General features: G+C 40.9%; 1 protein-coding gene across 3 annotated transcripts; it reads left to right on the forward strand.

The window, feature by feature from the left end:
• Window positions 1–12413: 12413 nt before the first annotated feature.
• On the forward strand, window positions 12414–18293 carry LOC109202125 (uncharacterized). 3 transcript variants are annotated; one of them, XM_025907605.1, is made up of 3 exons: window positions 12414–12742; window positions 12900–14877; window positions 15188–15429. In XM_025907605.1, the coding sequence occupies exons 2-3, from the start codon at window positions 13111–13113 to the stop codon at window positions 15299–15301; spliced, it is 1881 nt and encodes a 626-aa protein (XP_025763390.1). In that variant the 5' UTR covers window positions 12414–12742; window positions 12900–13110; the 3' UTR covers window positions 15302–15429. The 3 variants fall into 3 exon arrangements, 2 of the variants coding, with proteins under 2 accessions (XP_025763390.1, XP_025763389.1); XM_025907604.1 differs by lacking the exons at window positions 12414–12742; window positions 12900–14877 and adding an exon at window positions 14888–15097 and having other exon boundaries at window positions 15188–18293; XR_002062141.2 differs by lacking the exons at window positions 12414–12742; window positions 12900–14877 and adding an exon at window positions 18141–18293 and having other exon boundaries at window positions 14889–17983.
• Window positions 18294–19091: the final 798 nt, after the last annotated feature.

The raw sequence follows: 19091 nt of genomic DNA on the forward strand, positions 1-19091 counted from the left end.
TTGCTATTTTGGGCTGGGAAAGTATAATGGTAATCTTCTTGCATCACCTTTTGTTGATTAAAATTATATATTCATGTTATATGCATGGTATAATTTAATCATAATCCTTCTTTGATTAGAGGAATTCTTTGATAGGGTTGTTAACATGCACAACAACCGAGGCTTTGATAATACGGACAATTTTTCGGATGGATGAACAGACACAAAGGCAGCGGCGAGGAAAACAAGCTGAGCCTTGCTGGTGAAAAGATGCACCTTTTGCAACTTCTGATGAGCAGGTGTATGAGCTAGGAAGCAATGTGCTAGGAACAGCAAGATAGCTTCTTTTGGAGTTTATTGGAGTTATTCTGACCTGATGAAACTGGGTTCATTATTCTCTTCACACGGCTTAGCTCAGGTATCCTTAAATCAGATACTTGATTGATGGCAGATGAGCCAGGTAACATAAATAAATGTATTTAATGCAAAAACTTCCAACAAATATGAGAAAAAACATAATTCATGGTTCCTGGTTCAAAAACCTGCACGACTGAAATGAGCTGTTTCCTGCTTAGCTGCTCAGAGAACACAGCAAAATCAAAGAAGTTAGTTTGGATTTGATTTAATTTGTATTCATAAATGACTTTTACAGTGCAAATTAGTTGAAATTACTGCAGCAAGTTGAGACAGTTTTTTTTTTAGCTAGAATACTTGGGCAGCATGTGTTTTTACTGCTGTTAATTAACCTAGCAATAATCCCAATATGCATTTAGTTCCACATGACATAAAAATAATCTTCAAACACTGCAGTGCAGAAAATTGTATTATTGAGAGTGAACACCTAGTTAAGCATTCAGGTAACATTGTTGGTGAGTAGTCTGCATAGATAGCTGGACAGGAAGTTGAACATTTTCTCCTCCTGTGGCAATTTTCTGTCAGATTATTAGAAAAACTGGATAGATGACGATGGTGGGACTGTGGAAATGCATCGTTTCTGACTCGTCCTCAGAGGTAATGTGGCTACAGTCCTGCTGAAAAAGATATTGTGTATTTAAACTGGCTGTTATGTTCAGAAGACACTTCTGCCACATCATCGAGTAAACAGAGTATATTATCTAAATAGGTAACCACAACTAAATTTTCAACAAGCCAACTAACTCACATCAGTGAATTTGAATTCTCATCACACTGCAAGCCAAACTGCTTCAAACAGCTCATCGAATACCTTTTACTTCCACTCTTGTTAAAATAAGACACGTGTAACTCCTTAAACTTTCCCAACCTCCTTTGTCAGATGGGCTTTGTGGGTCATTTCTGATGAGCACTGGTAGGTCATAGGCCAGTAGCTCAGTTTCAAAAATGTGCTGCTTTGGGCAAGCAATACTGTCATCAAATATGATGGAAACAAGTACACCACAGACTCATCACATATTTATAAAAGTAAAAAAACCAATGAAGAGCCAATGAGAAACCTAAAAGTCTTTTCACACTTTTTTGGGAAGGCTGTGGCTCAGGGTCAGGCTGGCAGTTGTAAGGTTCATGGGTTGCTTCCCTTCTCCTCCAGGTGTGCATGTTTATGTATCTTTGGGCAAGATGCTGAACCTCGACTTGCCCAAGAATACGTCCTTCGGTGGGTGAGTGTGTTTAACAAGATGCTCAGGTATAGAAAAAGATGCACGTATGAATGTGTGTGTACGATTGGGTGAATGAGGTCCTTTACCTTTAACCCGAGAGCCTGAACTAAACAAGTTGCATGTGACAGCCCACAGAGTGACTGGACTGAAATACTGTAGGTCTAAATCTCACTGCCTATCTCTACATATCATTTTAAGTCAGTCTTAACGTATGGTTATCTTTACCTTTGATTATCTCCATGCTAACTCACCTTCTCACTGCCTGTGATTTGGGTAATTATTGCTGATTTAACTCACCATAACCAGACTTTGCCTTTCGATTTTATTATATTTTCACATGGAACTGACTACGGCTGGCCTTGGGATGCACACGCCTCCCAAAATCAGCTGGAGGAGACAGCAATTAAGAAAATGGATGGAAAGATGGATGGAATAAATTCATATTTCATATTTTGTCAGCGATGCAGTCTTTTTCCTGATATTGAGTCTGGTTGGTTTGACATAGAAGGCCAACTGTAGGCACACTGAAATACACAGCAGTGAGTACATTATTCATGCATGAGAGTATGTGAAGCTGTCAATGTGTGGGATTCCTTTGTTTGTTTTAGGTCTACACACTTTTGATCCAGACAACTTTCTGCAGTACTAGAACTTTTTTTTTAGTTTCCACTGTGGGATGAAAATGTGTTTTTACTTTGCTTTAATCAAAAAGCAAGAAAACATCCAAGTAGTGAAATCAAATATGATGCCTTAAGCTGTAGTTCCTCTACTGAGGCTGGTTGCATGAGCTCTTCCAGAGTTCAAAGTTAGGTTGGGTTGTGTTTTGAGTGAAGACTGTGATGCTACAGTGACTTCTTCACACTGATTTGCCTTTCATGTTTCCTAGCAACTGATTTACACTTTGCAAGTCTCCCTAGGTTTTCCACTGGCTCAGGCACTACGTGCAAAGGGGTGTGTCTGTGACAGCTGATTTTTTTCCATGCTCGTCATAAATTTATTTCCTGAGCGACAGTAAAACAGTTTACAGAAGCCTTTACAATCGCCTGCTTGTTAAACTGTGCTGACCAAATGCTTTTAGTGCTGATTAACTGTGACAGACCTGCTGTAAACAGATGAAAATGCACCATTAGCTTAGCAACAATAACACTACAAAGAATATTTGAAAACTCAGTATATGAAAATGTTTATTATTTAGTCGGTAAAGTGTATATGACAGCCTTCATTTTCATTTGGCCCAATAAAATATCCTTTCTCTCCAGAGCGGAGGACAGCTCTAAACTTTTTTCTTTTGATTTCACACCGTTGTGTTCAACACAGAGCAGTCTTCAGACACAAAACACATAGAGACACAAGAACTCGCACACACACACAGTCCCTAATGCTTTATTTATTTATGTTTTCATTGCTTATGGATGCGGAAAGAGGGGTGCAGAGGGAGTGAGAGAGGTGGCGGGGAACCATGTTTTTGAACAGGTTGGCGATGATCACAGAGTCTGAGGGGCCAGTGTTAATGACTTATTCATGGACCCTTCTGGCCCCTCACAGCCCCCGGGAATACACCAAACAGATGCAAGAGAGAAAGAGAGAAGGATGGGGAGGAGGTAAGATGCAGAGGCAGGGAGGAGCGATGTGAGATGGAGGGGAGAAACAATGTGATAGGACAGTGGTGAAGAGATGCAGAGAGGGAGGGAGGGTTAAGCTTTGCATAAAGAGACAAACACAAAAGCAAGATGAAAGAGAGGAAATGGGGTGTGGATGGGGAACAGACGGAGAGAGCACTCACAGTGGTGACCATTTTCTAACCTTTGTATCGGTCTTGGGACATAGACGAGGTGCTGCAGAAGGACTAACTGGCTGGCTGAGCAGGTGACAGACTGTTGGGCTGAATCATTATGCTCATTTCCATCTATATCTGTCTCCAAGAGAGAAAGTGGAGGTGGTTTTTTATGCTGGCATTTATTTGATCCTCCTGCTGAATTTGTGAGTTTGTTCACTTACAAAGAAATGAACAGGCTTTAATTTTTAAGGTAATTTCATTTTAATGGAGGCAGACAGAATATCAACCAGAAATGCAGAGAAAAAAATAAGTATTACGTTTATTTGCTTATCACTGAGTGGAAGAAGTATTTGATGCCCTACAGCCCAGCCAGTTCTGTCTCCCACAGGTCAGCCAGTCAATCAATTACACTCCTGATCTGATCTCATTATGAGCATAAAGCACACCTGTCCACAGAATCAGTCTTCTAGTCCAACCTCTCCACAACCATGGGCAAGACCAAAGAGCTGTCAAAAGATGACAGGGGCGAGACGGTGGACCTGCACGAGGCGTTAATGGGCTACAAGATCACCAGCAAGAATCTTGATGAGAAGGTGACAACTGTTGGTGTGATTATTCAGGAATTAAAAAAATATAAAATGATCATCAGTCGCCCTCTGTCTGGACCTCTCATCTTGGTTCACGTGGAGAGGATGATCATGAGAAAGGTGGTGGATCAACTCAAAACTACACTGGAGGAACTTGTTAGTGATTTGAAGGCAGCTGGGACCACAGTCACCAAAACTACCACCAGTAACACACAACAGCGTTACGAAATAGAATCTTGCAGGAGCTGCAACTTCTTCCCCAGCTCTACTTCACTGCATTGAGAAGCCAATGGAGAGGGCCATGTACCCTAAAATACTGGAGGAGAACCTCCTTCTATCAGCCAGAACAGGAAAGATGGCAACAAAGGAGGAAGCCTGTTAAGGTCATGGAGTGGCCTAGCCAATCTCCAGACTGAAGTCTGATAGAAAATCTGTGAAGAGAGCTGAAGCTTTGAGCTGCCAAGCAGCAGCCAAGAAACCAAGGATTTAGAGAGTTTCTGTAAAGAGAAGAGGGCCAAAATCTCTCCTGAGATGTGTGCAATCTTTCATGGGATGTGTGTTTTTCTGGATTTTTGGTTGATAAGCCTGCAATATGCAATAATTGCCAGAAAATTTGATTTTTTTTTTTTTTTTGAAAATGGAGAGTTTACAGAACCATGTGACAAATTTGATTCAATTTTAACTTCCATAAATAACTTTTAAGTTGTATCATATTCGCTACATCTGGCATTTTTAAAAAATGCTTAAAAATGTACGGTGCAATTTATTCATTTTTTCTCAAAAACTCACAAAAAAACCCTGTATGTGTCAAATATGATACAGTAGGCGTTAAAGGGTTAACATGTAAATCCCATAAAAATTAGAGACTGGTCATTTGTTTGTAAGTGAGCAATTTTACTAATTCAAAATAATTATTTCCCTCGTTGTATGATCCATGTTACGATGTAGTCTCTGTTTTTTTAGGTTTAATCATCACCCAGGAGTGAAAAGTATTTTTACAGTAGTACTCAGAGTAAAATCAGATTGATGAGGTGGGCACCGCATTTGGTCTTTGAAATCCAAACGACACAACTGGGCAGTTATCAATAGAAAATCATTTCTGGTATCATAGCAGCAGCAGAGTGTGCAGCTATAAGCAGATGTTCTACATCTAACTGGCGATGCGCCGACAGTTAATGTGTTTGATCAACACCGTCTCTCCATCGCCTCATTAAAACATGACCCTAAAATAGTAACTACACGTCTCAATAACCCTTTCAGAAAGGAATGGAAGGAAAAATTGATCAAAAAAACTTTTGATTCTTTTTTTCTCCTTCGTTTCTCTTGTCTCAGTGTAATAAAGAGACATCTTCATTATCACAAACATGATTTCTCAGCTCTCCATAGCATTGGAGACTTTGTGATATTTTCGCACTTTTTCTTCAAACGCTTGTTTATGAGACTCCAGTTCTACAATACCTCAGGTTGTTTATACAAGCTATCTGAAATCCCTGTCTTAATCAGAGCTGTGTTCAAAGGTAAGATAAGGGCATGCCAAATCCTTCTTAACCCACCAGCGACACGCTTCACACTGATTTACAACATATCTGTCTTGTGCTGCTCATATAAAAAGATAGAGTGGCAGATATCCACAAAGAATTGCACGTCTTTGTTTAAAACATCAGACCTCAACATTTTTGAAGGAATTGGCACATTTTAGAATGCCTGAGAACCTTCTTGAGCAGTCGACGATGTCAGATGAATGGCTTTGGCTTGAAACTTAGCCCAGCATCTGCATAATTTAGGATCATGTTGACCCAGTTTTGCTAACTCTATTTATGACCTGGAGTTAAATATAATATCATTTGTGGCAGAGGGCTCCCTCTTTCGGACAGGTTTTAAATCCTCGCCTCAGTTTCTCCATATTTTTTATACTGAGCATGTTTTGTTGGAGCATGTTGTACTGCTAAAATATAAGCGTTCATAGGGAATCACTTATAGACCCTATAACTCTTTCTCTCTCAAATACAGACAATCATGCGGGCACACAAACCTACACTGTACCCAGAATGCTGCTATTGTATATCATATCATTATAAATATGAAATTATTTTTTTTTTTTAGATGCTGTGCGAGGGGTGAAATCAATCCCTGCTCAGACTGCTCCTCACCTCCCCATCACTGCAGCAACTTTGATGCAAATACTTAAAAGGGCAGAACTGGCGGGTAAGCTGTGCATCGCCATGGCAATGTAGACTGGGAGAAATCCATTTTTCATAGACAGGCTTTGCTGGTCGGGCTACTGCAATGCATGCGATATCAAGAGAAAGGAGAGCCAAGTGGGAAACCAAACACATTCAAACAGCCAGAAATCTGACAGAAAAAGCTCCAAGACAAGACTTGAAGAGGTTGGTTGTTTTTGACTGTTTTAAGACTCTCAGTTGGCCTGTTTGGCTTACTGCAGTGTATGTAACAGTTGATGAAGAGGAGGTATGCGCATGGACGCACTCACATACAGCAAATAGTGTATGAATGCATGCACGAAGATGCGCAAGAAAACGCACAAACTGAAAGGAAATATTGTTTTTACATAATGCCAAGTTGAGTAAACAAATAGTGACAGCAGTGGGAACGTGCTTCATGTAGGGGGTGCTGTGGGATGGGACTATGAGTTGGGCAGAAGCATCAGAACCAATACAAATAAAAGATTTATAAAAAGAATCTGCTTTAAAATACACATAGGATATGCATGTTTCCTTATAGGACCATGGGCCTTAAAGATAAGTCAGATATAGCAGAGCAAGATGAATTAATCTTAGTTGTAGCTAGTATTTCAAAATTGTTCTAACCCTGATCAAATGTTTCTGGGATGCCATTAATATTCAGTTACTAGCTTAACAAATGTCAGCTTCCTGGTCTTTTATCAGGACAGAAATAAACAACTTGAACTATCATCATTTGAATTATAGCTGCAGTTGCTGACTCTGAGTTTCCACAAGCCTATTTTCTTGTGCAGGTCAGTTTAGAAAGAATCTGCCGGAGGTTTCTTCCTGTTAAAAGGGAGTTTTTCCTTCCCACTGTCGCCAAAGTGCTTGTGGGGTCATATGATTGTTGAGCTTTTCTCTGTATGTGTTACTGTAGGGTCTACCTTACAATAAAAAGCGACCGTTGTTGTGATTTGGCGCTATATAAATAACATTGGATTGAATTGAATTTAGTTACACACAGACATAGAAGAGAGTCCATATAAATATAACACAAACATATAACATGGAGAAGTTTGTTTGCTTTTTGTTTTTTTTAGGAAATCATTCTGCCTCAAAAAACAAAAATCCAAAATTTGAATGCAAATTGTGAACACTGGCTCTGAAAATACCAGTACAAACTTTAGCCACATCTGTACCAAACCTGAAATGTGACAACAAGCATCTGGCCAGCACTAAGCAGTATCTTTGACCAATCTCTAAACCATAATGCTTTAAAAGTATCATAGAGTGAAATTATATTTGTAAATTAGTCTGTTTTCAATTGCCACATTGCATATGCCATATTGCACTGCAACACATACACTGCTTTAAAAAAATGCACAAGGCTAATCTGTCTGTAAATCTGTAAGAGTATTTAGCTTGGTTGGTGGAAAAGATTGGAGATAGCTTGGATGAAATTAAAAGGTGTTACCGGGCTCAGACAAGCTTATTAAAAAACAACACAGGAAATGAGGATGATGCACTTAGTTTTGGGGGTTATGAACTCACCACTGGGCTTGCTCTCAGGAAGTATTGAAGGCACAGACAAACTGGACCTTGGTCAGAGAGAACATGCATGCTTATTTCCAGAATGTTTTACTTAAACTAATGAAAAAACCCCTCCTTTCATACCTTTATTTTTTTTTTAGAGATTCTCACATCTATGTACCTTTAAAATTTAATATAAATTTGATATCACAGGAAAAACCCTAGGAGAGGTTGGCAATAAGAGAGCTCAGAAAATCTAATAAGTACTGAGGAGACCAAAGAAGTCCTGCCTATTAGAACTAATGTGAGCCAGTCTTCAGAAACAATAGATTCTATATACACATTTCAAGTCATTTAATGTAATTAAATACTTAGCCGCTTCTTTCATTGCACCTTTCCGGCCAGTGAAATGTCCTCAGTTCTAAAGGTCCAAGCCTTGAGTTTCATAAAGCATTTTTTTATTCCTGTAAAAGTTTTACAGCAATAAATGTTTTAATATCTGAAGTATGATGTATTGAAAACAGTCCAAATGTTGCATCATTTCCTTAGATTTTGAAAAGCGTCTTCAGAGCAACGTGTTACAGGATGTAAAATCAGAAACATGCGCTATGATGTTTGCTCAAGGGGTTTCTTGTTTTCATCAGTTGTCAGTGTAGTGAAGAGAGAATGAAATAAATATACATTACTTTTCAATCTGCATCATTATCTGTCTCTGTGCAAACAATGTCTCTATATTTATTTACATTCATATTACAAGCACACTCTTTCAGCATCGTTCCACCTGTTCACAAATACTAAATTTCCCCCAAATGCACACACACACACACACTCACACACACCTACACACACACACACACACACACACACACACACACACACACACACACACACACACATCGTGTAAACACACACAACACTGTGGCTGTTAACACCTACTTATATACACATTAGTTTTGCATGGGTACCTGTGCAATGACTGTAATCCATCATGGGCTGTGCCACCCTGGTATCACACTAGAGCTACAACACAGGCCTGCAGATGTTGGGCACGCTGCCAAGCCCAGTGGAGACAGAGATGATCCACACAATCTCCCCCCACCGCCCAACAAATGCTGCCTCCTCCCTGCTCTCTTATACACACAAGCGAGCACAAACAGGCTGATGCGAACTGCACATGTGCAAAGATTCGCACATTAGCTCATCCTCGAGATATGAGAGCTGACAATCACAGATGTGCCTTTATTATTCACTGTTAGTTTGCCCCGTAACAACGCTGGGTCACTTTCTGCTATAAATCAACTAAGATTACTCGGAACTATTCCGAACTCCATTAGCTGCCAAACAACGTCATTTTTTATTCATTTTTTTTTTTTTTCTGGCAAATTTAAACGCCTTCAGAACAAACTCAAACTTTAAGTTGTATTGGACCAGATGGTGAAAATGATACTTTTTATCCTTATAATGTTTATGGTTATGACTGAGCTGTCATTGTTAAAAATGTGATTTAAGGTTTTACATCAGAAAAAAAAGGTCACGTTAGATACAAAACCTTCATGGAGAGCCCGACAGTTTAAATGCCTGCATGTAGTACTGATATTAATGGTAAAATTACTTTAAAATAACCAGTTATGAACTGTAAATTTGTAGCCAGTACACAACTATAAAACTAATCAAAGTAACAACAGACTAAAACCAAGTTATAATGACGGGTATGTGATTCTGAACAGATGGGTTTTGAGTGTACTGAGTCTGTTTTACTGTGTAACTGTTAATTATCATTTTAATATCTTTTAATTAAATATTTTTAAATAATTGTTAAATAATTATAGATCTTTGTTAATGCTTAATAGTTAATAAATCTCTAACGAGCGTGTTTGTCAACTGTCTTCGCAAGACAATCGAAGTCTGGCTGCGTGCACAGAGCAGAGGACGTATCTCTTAACTTTGTAAAGTGTTGTGCTTCTTCATTGTGAAAAATGTGTTTTCCTGGTGCACACAAGGGGAGCTCCTACATACTGATTGCAGTCCTCTCTTCAAGATTAGATAAAATTATGCTGCTTTTCATTGATTTTTATAATCACACACCCAAATAAACACTGTTTGGATAGCTGTATAGAAAGTTAAAACTGATGTTCACTATGCTTCTTTTAACAGCATACAGGCAGACTGATGCAATGAGAGTGGCATAAATCACAAGACTGTAATTCTGGAGACTGCACTTCATGCCCTGTTTCACCCGCTGCTTGGTTGAGATTTGTAGAAGAGCACATTTGGGTTAACATATATTTTAAAAGAAAAATATAACAAGTCTCCCTATGTGAAGAACTTTGTATGCTGTTACAAATTGATGGTATCAAGTGTAATGATCACATCTAACAAAACAACAGGAACATTTGGTAGTTATTCACAAAAGCCTCTAAAAGGAATTTAATTTAGTTAATGTCCCTTAATATCTCTATGATTTAAACTGGTCACTTTATTGGTTACATGTTGCTAGTACTGAATTGGACAGGAGTTAAAATGGGACTTGGCAGGTGGAGGAATCCGAAGATCAGGTGTAGCAAAATTGCTACTTTGAATTCAGGTGTTCCAATTATTTCCATGGCCGTCCTCAGTGGATTCTAGCGTGCTGCTGTGACAGGATGCCACCTGTGCAACAAGTCTAGTCGTGAAATTTACTCACTACTAAATAATCCACAGTCAACTGTTAGTGGTACTAAAGCAAAGTGGAAGCAATTGGGAACAACAGCAACCCAGCCATGAAGTGATAGGCCACGTAGAATCACAGAAGGGGGTCAGCAGGTGCCGAGGTTTATAGCGCACAGAGGTCGCCAACTTTCTTCAGTCAATTTCTACAGACCTCCAAACTTCATGTGGCTTTCAGATTAGCTCAAGAACATGAGGTGGGTTTAGATGGAGGAGCAGCTGCATCCAAGTCTCACATCACCAAGTATAAGACAAAGCTTCAGAGGCAGTGGTGTAAAGCAGGTTGCCACTGGACTCTAATGCAGTGGAGATGCAGAATCATGGTTCTGTATCTGGCAAGCCAATGGACAAGTTTGGGTTTGGTGGTTTGAATGGAGAACGGTACTTGTCTGACTGTATTGTTCCAAGTGTAAAGTTTGATAGAAGGGGATTATGGTTTGGTGTTGTTTTTCCAGGAGTTGGGCTCAGCCCCTTAGTTGCAGTAAAAGGAACTCTTAAGCCCTCAGTGTACCAAGACATTTAGGACAATTTCATGCCGCCAAATTTACGCACAGAGTCCTGACCTGACCTCACAGAGCACCTTTGGGATGTGGAGACTGCGAGCCACACTTTCTCATCCAGCATTAGTGTTTGACCTCACGAATGTGTTTCTGGAAGAACACAGTCCTAAACCTGGTGGAAAGCCTTCCAAGAAAAAGTGATTCAGTAAAAGGACTAGATGTTAGAGTCCCTGATAACGCATTGCTTTAAATGGAGAGAACCTTGAGGGATGGCTGTTATGAGGAAAGGCAGCCCAGAAACTTTACCAGCAGCACACATCGTTGTGTGAAGCTACTGTAGCTACAAAGGGTGGGCCGACATCCTATTAAACCCTATGATTGGATGAATGGATGAATGGGATGCCACTTAAGTTCATATGTGTGTGAAGGCAGACCAGTAAATACTTTTGGCAATATAGTGTAAGTCATATACTAATTTGCATAATTTTCTTTGTGTACAGCCAATGATCAGCTGACCTGTGCTGCCCTGATGCACTGCCCATTATAGATTAACCAGCTCGTCATCTTAAATATAAATCGATGTATGTAACCAGTCTGGCATAGCGCATCATTGCAAACCTTACCACAATAAGCTGTATAATAAGCATAATAAGCTGCTTTTTCATAGAGCCTCTGTATAAAAAACAAACAAAAACTAATTATACTTTAATTTGTTTTGCAAGATATTTCACAATTAAGTATAATTAAGCAATGCACTGTGTATAACTATTGGATTTAAAAGCTCTAAAATGAATTAAGACATGTAAGATTTTAAATTTCCAGTTTATAAAATTTCACTTGCAGGGTAGTCCTTACCTTTGAAAATAATTCCTCCCTGTCCTCTCTGTCATCTTTCAGTGTCACACATTGTTTTGTTTTTTTTCTCTCTGCCTGGGAAATACAGCAGCTGTGCATTCAGCTCAAAGACACATTTTGTGACAAACTGTGCAGAAACAGTTTGTGAGTTTGGTGATATTTGTTTGAAAAGCTGCATTTGAAATGATCTGCCACTTAAAAATGACTTGTATTATGCTTTCTCCTCATGAGTGATTAGGTAGATGCTTAAGTATCGTGACCGCAACTTCAGGTCTGCGCCATGAACTCATCACAGGGATGGGAAGGAGAAAGGAATGAGTTAAAGGTGTAAGAGGGCTTTGGTTGTCATTATTTTATTGCTGAGCAAGTATCTCCATGCTGTCACAGGAAGCAAAACCAGGCACACAAAAAATTAACTCATCCAATAGTAATACGCATTAACCTGTCTATCAGGTTTAATTACTCATTAAATGAAAAAGCTGTTCCACATCGTTCTGACCCACTTTGGGCTTAGACCCCTGGTTGCCTTCAGAAGTGTTTTCATTTTTTGCAGATTCAACACCGAAAACATTCCTGAGAGATTTTGGTTGATATTGACATGATGGCATCTCACAGTTGCTGCCGTTGTTGACTCTGTGGATGTTATGCCTTTTGCTCAAAAGTCAGTAGTTAGTGCATAATCTGATTAAGTTACGTAACTAAGGTGATAAATAAGTTCAAAGTTAAGAAATATTATAAGTAATTCATGCTAAAACAGTTAAGATGTGTGTGTTTGAAATTTGCTCAGAGTGAGACGTCTTAGTCGCAAGCTATCTTTGTATTGTATGTGCGGAAATGGGAGCGAGGGAGCGCTCGGATCTTTTGCCTATCTTTGACATTTTTTCTCCGTGAACGCTGTGAAAAGTGCTTCGGCAGTATTAAAACAGTGAATAAGTTCATGTACACGCTATAAGTGCCCTACACGCTTGTACCTTGGGAAACGTTCGTCTTTGTGAGTATTAATGTGTTCAGAAATAACTTTTATATGTGTTTACATCGAGTGAACTGTGATGCTAATGTAACGCACGTGTTAAGCTAGGCTAATCTTTATGTTTCTCATTAGGATGTGTATTAGCTAGCAATTTATTTTCACCTTTTGTATGTTTCAGTTACAAATAAGAAATAGAAAGGAGAAGCCTTGAGAGAGGATAAGGCTTTAAAGGATCTTCATTAAAAGCAAGAAAAGCAAGCCTTGTGTGGAAGATCTCGTCTATTTTGTTCGCTGGCTGTCTAGCTTCACATGGTCACGTGTCGTGAGGGCAGCACAGTAAAAAGACGCCTACTCAGCGGGTTCAAGCATACAGAGCTACTTTAAGCAACATGAGTCTACGCTCAGGAAGAAATTATCTAAAAGACTACGCTGCTGAAGAGCTAGACGAAGCAGCCGGTGGTGAACAGCAACCAGACATCGCCACTCAATCAGCTACAATGCAGCAACAGTCTCAGCCATTCGACACCAAGTCGCAGAAATCCAGAACATCGACAAGGCGGTCTCAACGGACATCCTCATCAACAGCTTCTGCAGCTGCAAGGGCCTACGCCAAAGCTCAAGCAGCACGAGCTCAACTGGCCTTCGCTGAAAAGGAAGCCAATGCAATGAAACAGAGAGCTGAACTGGATGCTCATCTACATGTCCTCGAGTGCCAAAAAGCAATAGCCGCAGCTGAAGCAGAGGCCTCAGCCTATGAAGAAGCAGAGATTCAGAGCGGGGAGCTCTATGGAGAACTCTGTGAGGAAGTTGAGCCCATCAGTACAGTGCACCGCACTAACGAATATGTTCAACAACAATGTGAGTTACTCTTCCCAGACACTCAGCACGACCCAGCACAGCTTCCTAAAGGGAATGACAATGAAGTAGATGTACAAGACAGTACACAAATAACTAATCCTTTTATAACCAACACTCAGACAAAATCACCACCTGTAAACAGAGAAAGGAAACAGGAGCAAACAGTGAACACATGTGTAGGCGACACGTACTGGTCCAAATCCCCAAAGCACACCCCCAACCTTAACAACTGCATACCTGAATCAAGTGAAACACAACAGTTTGCAAAATACTTAATTCGCAAAGAACTAGTCAGCACAGGTCTTTTGCAATTTGATGACAAACCTGAAAACTATTGGGCATGGAAAACCTCATTCATCAGCGCAACCAAAGACTTAAATCTGTCTCCAAGAGAGGAATTAGACTTGCTAACGAAATGGTTGGGTCCAACATCATCCGAACAGGCTGTACACACCCTCAATCCTGCTGCAGGTGCGAAGATGGTCTGGCAACGCCTTGAAGAGTGCTACGGCTCACCTGAGGCTATTGAGGATGCACTCTTAAAAAAGGTAGAGGACTTTCCTAAACTAACAAATAAAGACAATGTTAAGCTGCAAGAACTTAGTGACGTCTTATTGGAGCTACAGTGTGCTAAACAAGAGGGCGCACTCCCAGGACTTGCTTACCTCGACACAGCCAGAGGAGTCAGGCAAATAGTGGATAAACTTCCCTTCAACCTACAGGAAAGGTGGACTACTGTAGGAACAGAGTACAAGGAGACTCACAGTGTGTCATTTCCTCCTTTCTCAGTTTTCACACAATTTGTCCAACGGCAAGCGAAAATGAGGAATGACCCAAGCTTTGCTGTGTCCAAGGCTAACACCCACGTCCCTTCTCCCACAGAAAAACTGAGGTCATGTAGTCGCAAACCTACTGTGTCAGCACACAAAATGGACATTACGGCAGAGCCCGACCAGAATAATCTCAGTCCAAAGAACATGGAGGAACCAGATCGCCAGTGCCCGATCCACAAAAAACCACATCCACTCAAAAAGTGTAAGCTTTTTAGAGACAAACCCATTGAAGAAAGACAAGCCTATCTGAAAGAGCATCACATCTGCTACAGATGCTGTGGGTCTGTCCAACACATTGCAAAAAACTGTAAAGCAGTGGTTAAGTGTATCGAGTGTGACAGCCTTAAACACTTATCTGCAATGCATCCTGGTCCTACTCCTGCCCCTAAGAGTACTACACCAGGAAACAACGACAATGAAGAGCAAACTGAGAGCTCACCTTCAGTCGAGTCGAAGTGCACAGAGGTATGTGGCCAAAGTGATAGCCTACGTTCATGTTCTAAGATCAGTTTAGTCAAAGTGTATCCCGCAGGCCATAAAGAGAGAGCTATAAAAATGTATGCAGTAATCGATGATCAGTCCAACAGGTCACTGGTTAAGTCAGAGTTTTTCAGCCTTTTCAAAATCAATGCCAGACCCACTCCATACACCTTAAAGACTTGCTCTGGCAGAGAACAAACCTCAGGTAGGAGAGCTGTGAACTTCTTCCTCGAGTCCTTGGATGGAGAAGTCAACATCCAGCTACCCCCTTTAATTGAATGTGACTCTGTTCCAGACAATAGATCTGAAATACCCTCTCCAGAGATTGCCCAGCATCACCCACATCTTCTTCCAGTCGCAGATAACATCCCACCTGTTGACCACCACGCCCCAATCCTTTTACTCCTAGGACGAGACGTCATCAGGGTCCATAAGGTACGTGAGCAAATCAACGGACCCAACAATGCACCATACGCCCAAAAGCTAGACCTGGGTTGGGTTATTGTGGGGGAGGTGTGTTTAGGAAAAGCGCACAGTCAGTCAGAGGTCAATGTCTACAAAACACACACCTTAGATAATGGACGTGCATCCTATTTTGAGCCTTGCCCAAACACAATTCACGTTAAAGAGAATTATGGGGTCACTATGAATGCTACCTGCGTCACAGACGATTTGGGAGACTTTGTGTTTGTTAGATCTGAGGGTGATAACAAACAAGCCATGTCTATTGACGACAAAGCATTCCTGACAATAATGGACAATGAAGTTTATCAAAACCAAGAGAACAGCTGGGTTGCACCTTTACCCTTTCGCTCACCGAGAAGGAGGCTCCCTGACAACAGAGAACAAGCCCTAAAACGCCTCTGCTCTCTCCGAAAGACTTTGGAAAAGAAACCAGAAATGAAAGATCACTACATCCAACAGAGAATGTTGGATAACAATCAAGCTGACCAAGCCACTCGGTTCATTCCAGCAGCAGACCTGAAGAACAGTACCTGGTTCTCAGGTCCACCCTTTCTGTACTCTGACACACACACAGAACCACACACTGGTCCTTTCACGCTCATCGAACCTGAAAAAGACAGAGAGATACGTCCAGAAATAAAAGTCATGAAAACTACTGTAGCAGAGCCACAGTTAGGTTCTGAGCGTTTCAAAAAGTACTCAAACTGGACCACACTTTGCAGAGTTATAGCCAGACTCATTCATGTAGTTACATCCTTTGCTCAAAAGACAAGTGGACAAAGGGGATGGAAAAGTTTCAGTGAGACACCAAATGTCCAAGAACTCACCCGAGCCAAAGTAGTCATCATTCGAGCTGTCCAACAAGAAGCTTACAAAGGAACGCTTGAAAACATTAAAGAAGGAAAGAAGCCCAGTGCCATATTTGACGCACTCAAAAAGCTCAATCCTGTAGTGGACAAAGACAGTCTCTTACGAGTTGGTGGACGTCTTTCCGCTGCCGATCTCACAGAAAATGAAAAGCACCCTCTGATTATCCCATCTACCAGCCACATCGCCATACTACTTGTAACTCACTATCATGAACAAGTAGCTCATCAAGGAAGACACATAACTGAAGGAGCTATCCGTGGTGCTGGGTACTGGATAATTGGAGGGAAGCGACTCGTGTCATCTGTCATTCATAGGTGTGTCACATGTCGCAAGTTGCGAGGCAAAATGCAGATCCAGAAAATGGCGGACTTGCCCGCAGACCGAGTCACCCCTGAACCACCCTTTACCACTGTAGGCCTAGATGTGTTTGGGCCATGGACAATTGTGACACGTCGTACAAGAGGTGGTTGTTCCCAGAACAAACGTTGGGCTGTGTTATTCACATGCATGTCAACTAGAGCTGTGCATATCGAACTGATAGAGACTATGTCTGCTGACAGTTTTATCAATGCTTTAAGAAGGCTCTTCTCTATTCGGGGCCCAGCCAAGTTTCTGCGCTCAGACAGAGGCACCAATTTTGTGGGCGCTTGTAAGGAATTAGGGCTAAACTCAGGAAACAAAGCAGTAGGGAAGTACCTGCAAGGGAAAGGGTGTGTTTGGACATTCAACCCCCCTCATGCGTCTCACATGGGAGGCTCGTGGGAGCGCCTTATAGGGGTCGCCAGGCGCATTCTGGATGCAATGTTGTCACGAACTGAACAAACACGTCTTACTCATGAAGTGTTGTGCACCTTCATGGCTGAGGTGATGGCAATTATTAATGCAAGGCCTCTTGTCCCCATATCCACTGACCCTGACAGTCCTGCAGTACTCACTCCAGCAATGCTACTAACGCAGAAGATGAGTGCTGTGTCTGCTCCACTCGGGAACTTTTCATCAGGGCAGTTGTTTGGGAAACAATGGAAACATGTTCAACACCTTGCTGATACCTTTTGGAAAAGGTGGAAAGGAGAATATTTGTCCACCTTACAAAGTCGTGCAAAATGGACAGAGACTGGACCTAATGTCAAAGAAGGAGATGTGGTCCTGCTAAAGGACTCCCAAGCCAGCAGGAATGAATGGCCCATGGGACTAGTAGAAAAACATTCCCCAGCAGCGACAAGAAGGTCCGTAAAGTGGAAGTGCGGACTGTAAAGGATGGGACTGTTAAAATGTTTCTCAGACCAGTTTCAGAGATTGTTGTTTTGCTTTCAGAGACTGAATGAATATTCTTCGATGCTAAATGATGTTTGAATATGTTGTATTGATGTTTATAGTGATATAATGTGTTATATCAAGCGGGGAGTGTTATGCCTTTTGCTCAAAAGTCAGTAGTTAGTGCATAATCTGATTAAGTTACGTAACTAAGGTGATAAATAAGTTCAAAGTTAAGAAATATTATAAGTAATTCATGCTAAAACAGTTAAGATGTGTGTGTTTGAAATTTGCTCAGAGTGAGACGTCTTAGTCGCAAGCTATCTTTGTATTGTATGTGCGGAAATGGGAGCGAGGGAGCGCTCGGATCTTTTGCCTATCTTTGACATTTTTTCTCCGTGAACGCTGTGAAAAGTGCTTCGGCAGTATTAAAACAGTGAATAAGTTCATGTACACGCTATAAGTGCCCTACACGCTTGTACCTTGGGAAACGTTCGTCTTTGTGAGTATTAATGTGTTCAGAAATAACTTTTATATGTGTTTACATCGAGTGAACTGTGATGCTAATGTAACGCACGTGTTAAGCTAGGCTAATCTTTATGTTTCTCATTAGGATGTGTATTAGCTAGCAATTTATTTTCACCTTTTGTATGTTTCAGTTACAAATAAGAAATAGAAAGGAGAAGCCTTGAGAGAGGATAAGGCTTTAAAGGATCTTCATTAAAAGCAAGAAAAGCAAGCCTTGTGTGGAAGATCTCGTCTATTTTGTTCGCTGGCTGTCTAGCTTCACATGGTCACGTGTCGTGAGGGCAGCACAGTGGATCAGTTTCCGTGAATCTCCTTTTTTGCTGCATCCCAAAAGTGCTCAATTGAACTGATGCCTGTGGAGCCCAGTTGAGTACAGTGAAATCACTGTCATGCAGTTTGAGCTTTGCGACATGAGGTGTTATCCTGCTGGAAGCAGGATCTGCATAACTTGGTTTTAATGAGTGGTTATCTGCGCTACTGTTGCCTTCCTGTCAGCTCAAAGCACTTTGGCTATTCTCTGGCATCAACAAGGCATTTTTACCCAGAGTACTGCTGCTCACTGGATATTTTCTCGTTGCCAATCCATTCACTGTAAACCCTTGTGTAGGAGAATCCCAGCAGAAATACTCAGTCCAGGACACCAACCACCAAGCCATGTTCAAAGTAATTTTAACATGGCTTCACCACTCAGTTTGAACTTCAGCAGGTCATCTTGACCATGTCCACATGCCTAAGTATAATCTGTTGTTGCCATGTGATAAGACCTGAGAGCAGTAGCTCAAATCTAAACAGTAAGGCTAAATTTTATTTCCATGGAGCCAAATTTTCTTCTAAGTGTTTTAAACAATAGTTCTCTAGGCTTGATAGTTTTCTTTGGACATTGGCTGCTTTTTCTCATTTTCAGTTTGATCCTTGTATATAGTGATTTTCAAATGAATTCCTTTTGTTTGTTAAGCCACTTAACTTTGACCTATGAATTGTTCAACCACAAAACAGGGACCTGACTCAAGGGATGAGTCAGTCACTACACCTAATAGACAAATAGCAAAAAACCAATTTTAAACTGTATCTTCACCTACTTC

The sequence above is a fragment of the Oreochromis niloticus genome, linkage group LG5 (assembly GCF_001858045.2).
Source record: "Oreochromis niloticus isolate F11D_XX linkage group LG5, O_niloticus_UMD_NMBU, whole genome shotgun sequence".
Classification (NCBI taxonomy): domain Eukaryota; kingdom Metazoa; phylum Chordata; class Actinopteri; order Cichliformes; family Cichlidae; genus Oreochromis; species Oreochromis niloticus.

Bases quoted from the DNA above. Each gene is read 5' to 3' on its own strand.
- LOC109202125 (XM_025907604.1), top strand. From the start codon at position 14,968: ATGTATGCAGTAATCGATGATCAGTCCAACAGGTCACTGGTTAAGTCA. The intron at 15,098-15,187 runs GTAGGAGAGCTG...ACTCTGTTCCAG, and splicing joins TGGCAGAGAACAAACCTCAG to ACAATAGATCTGAAATACCC.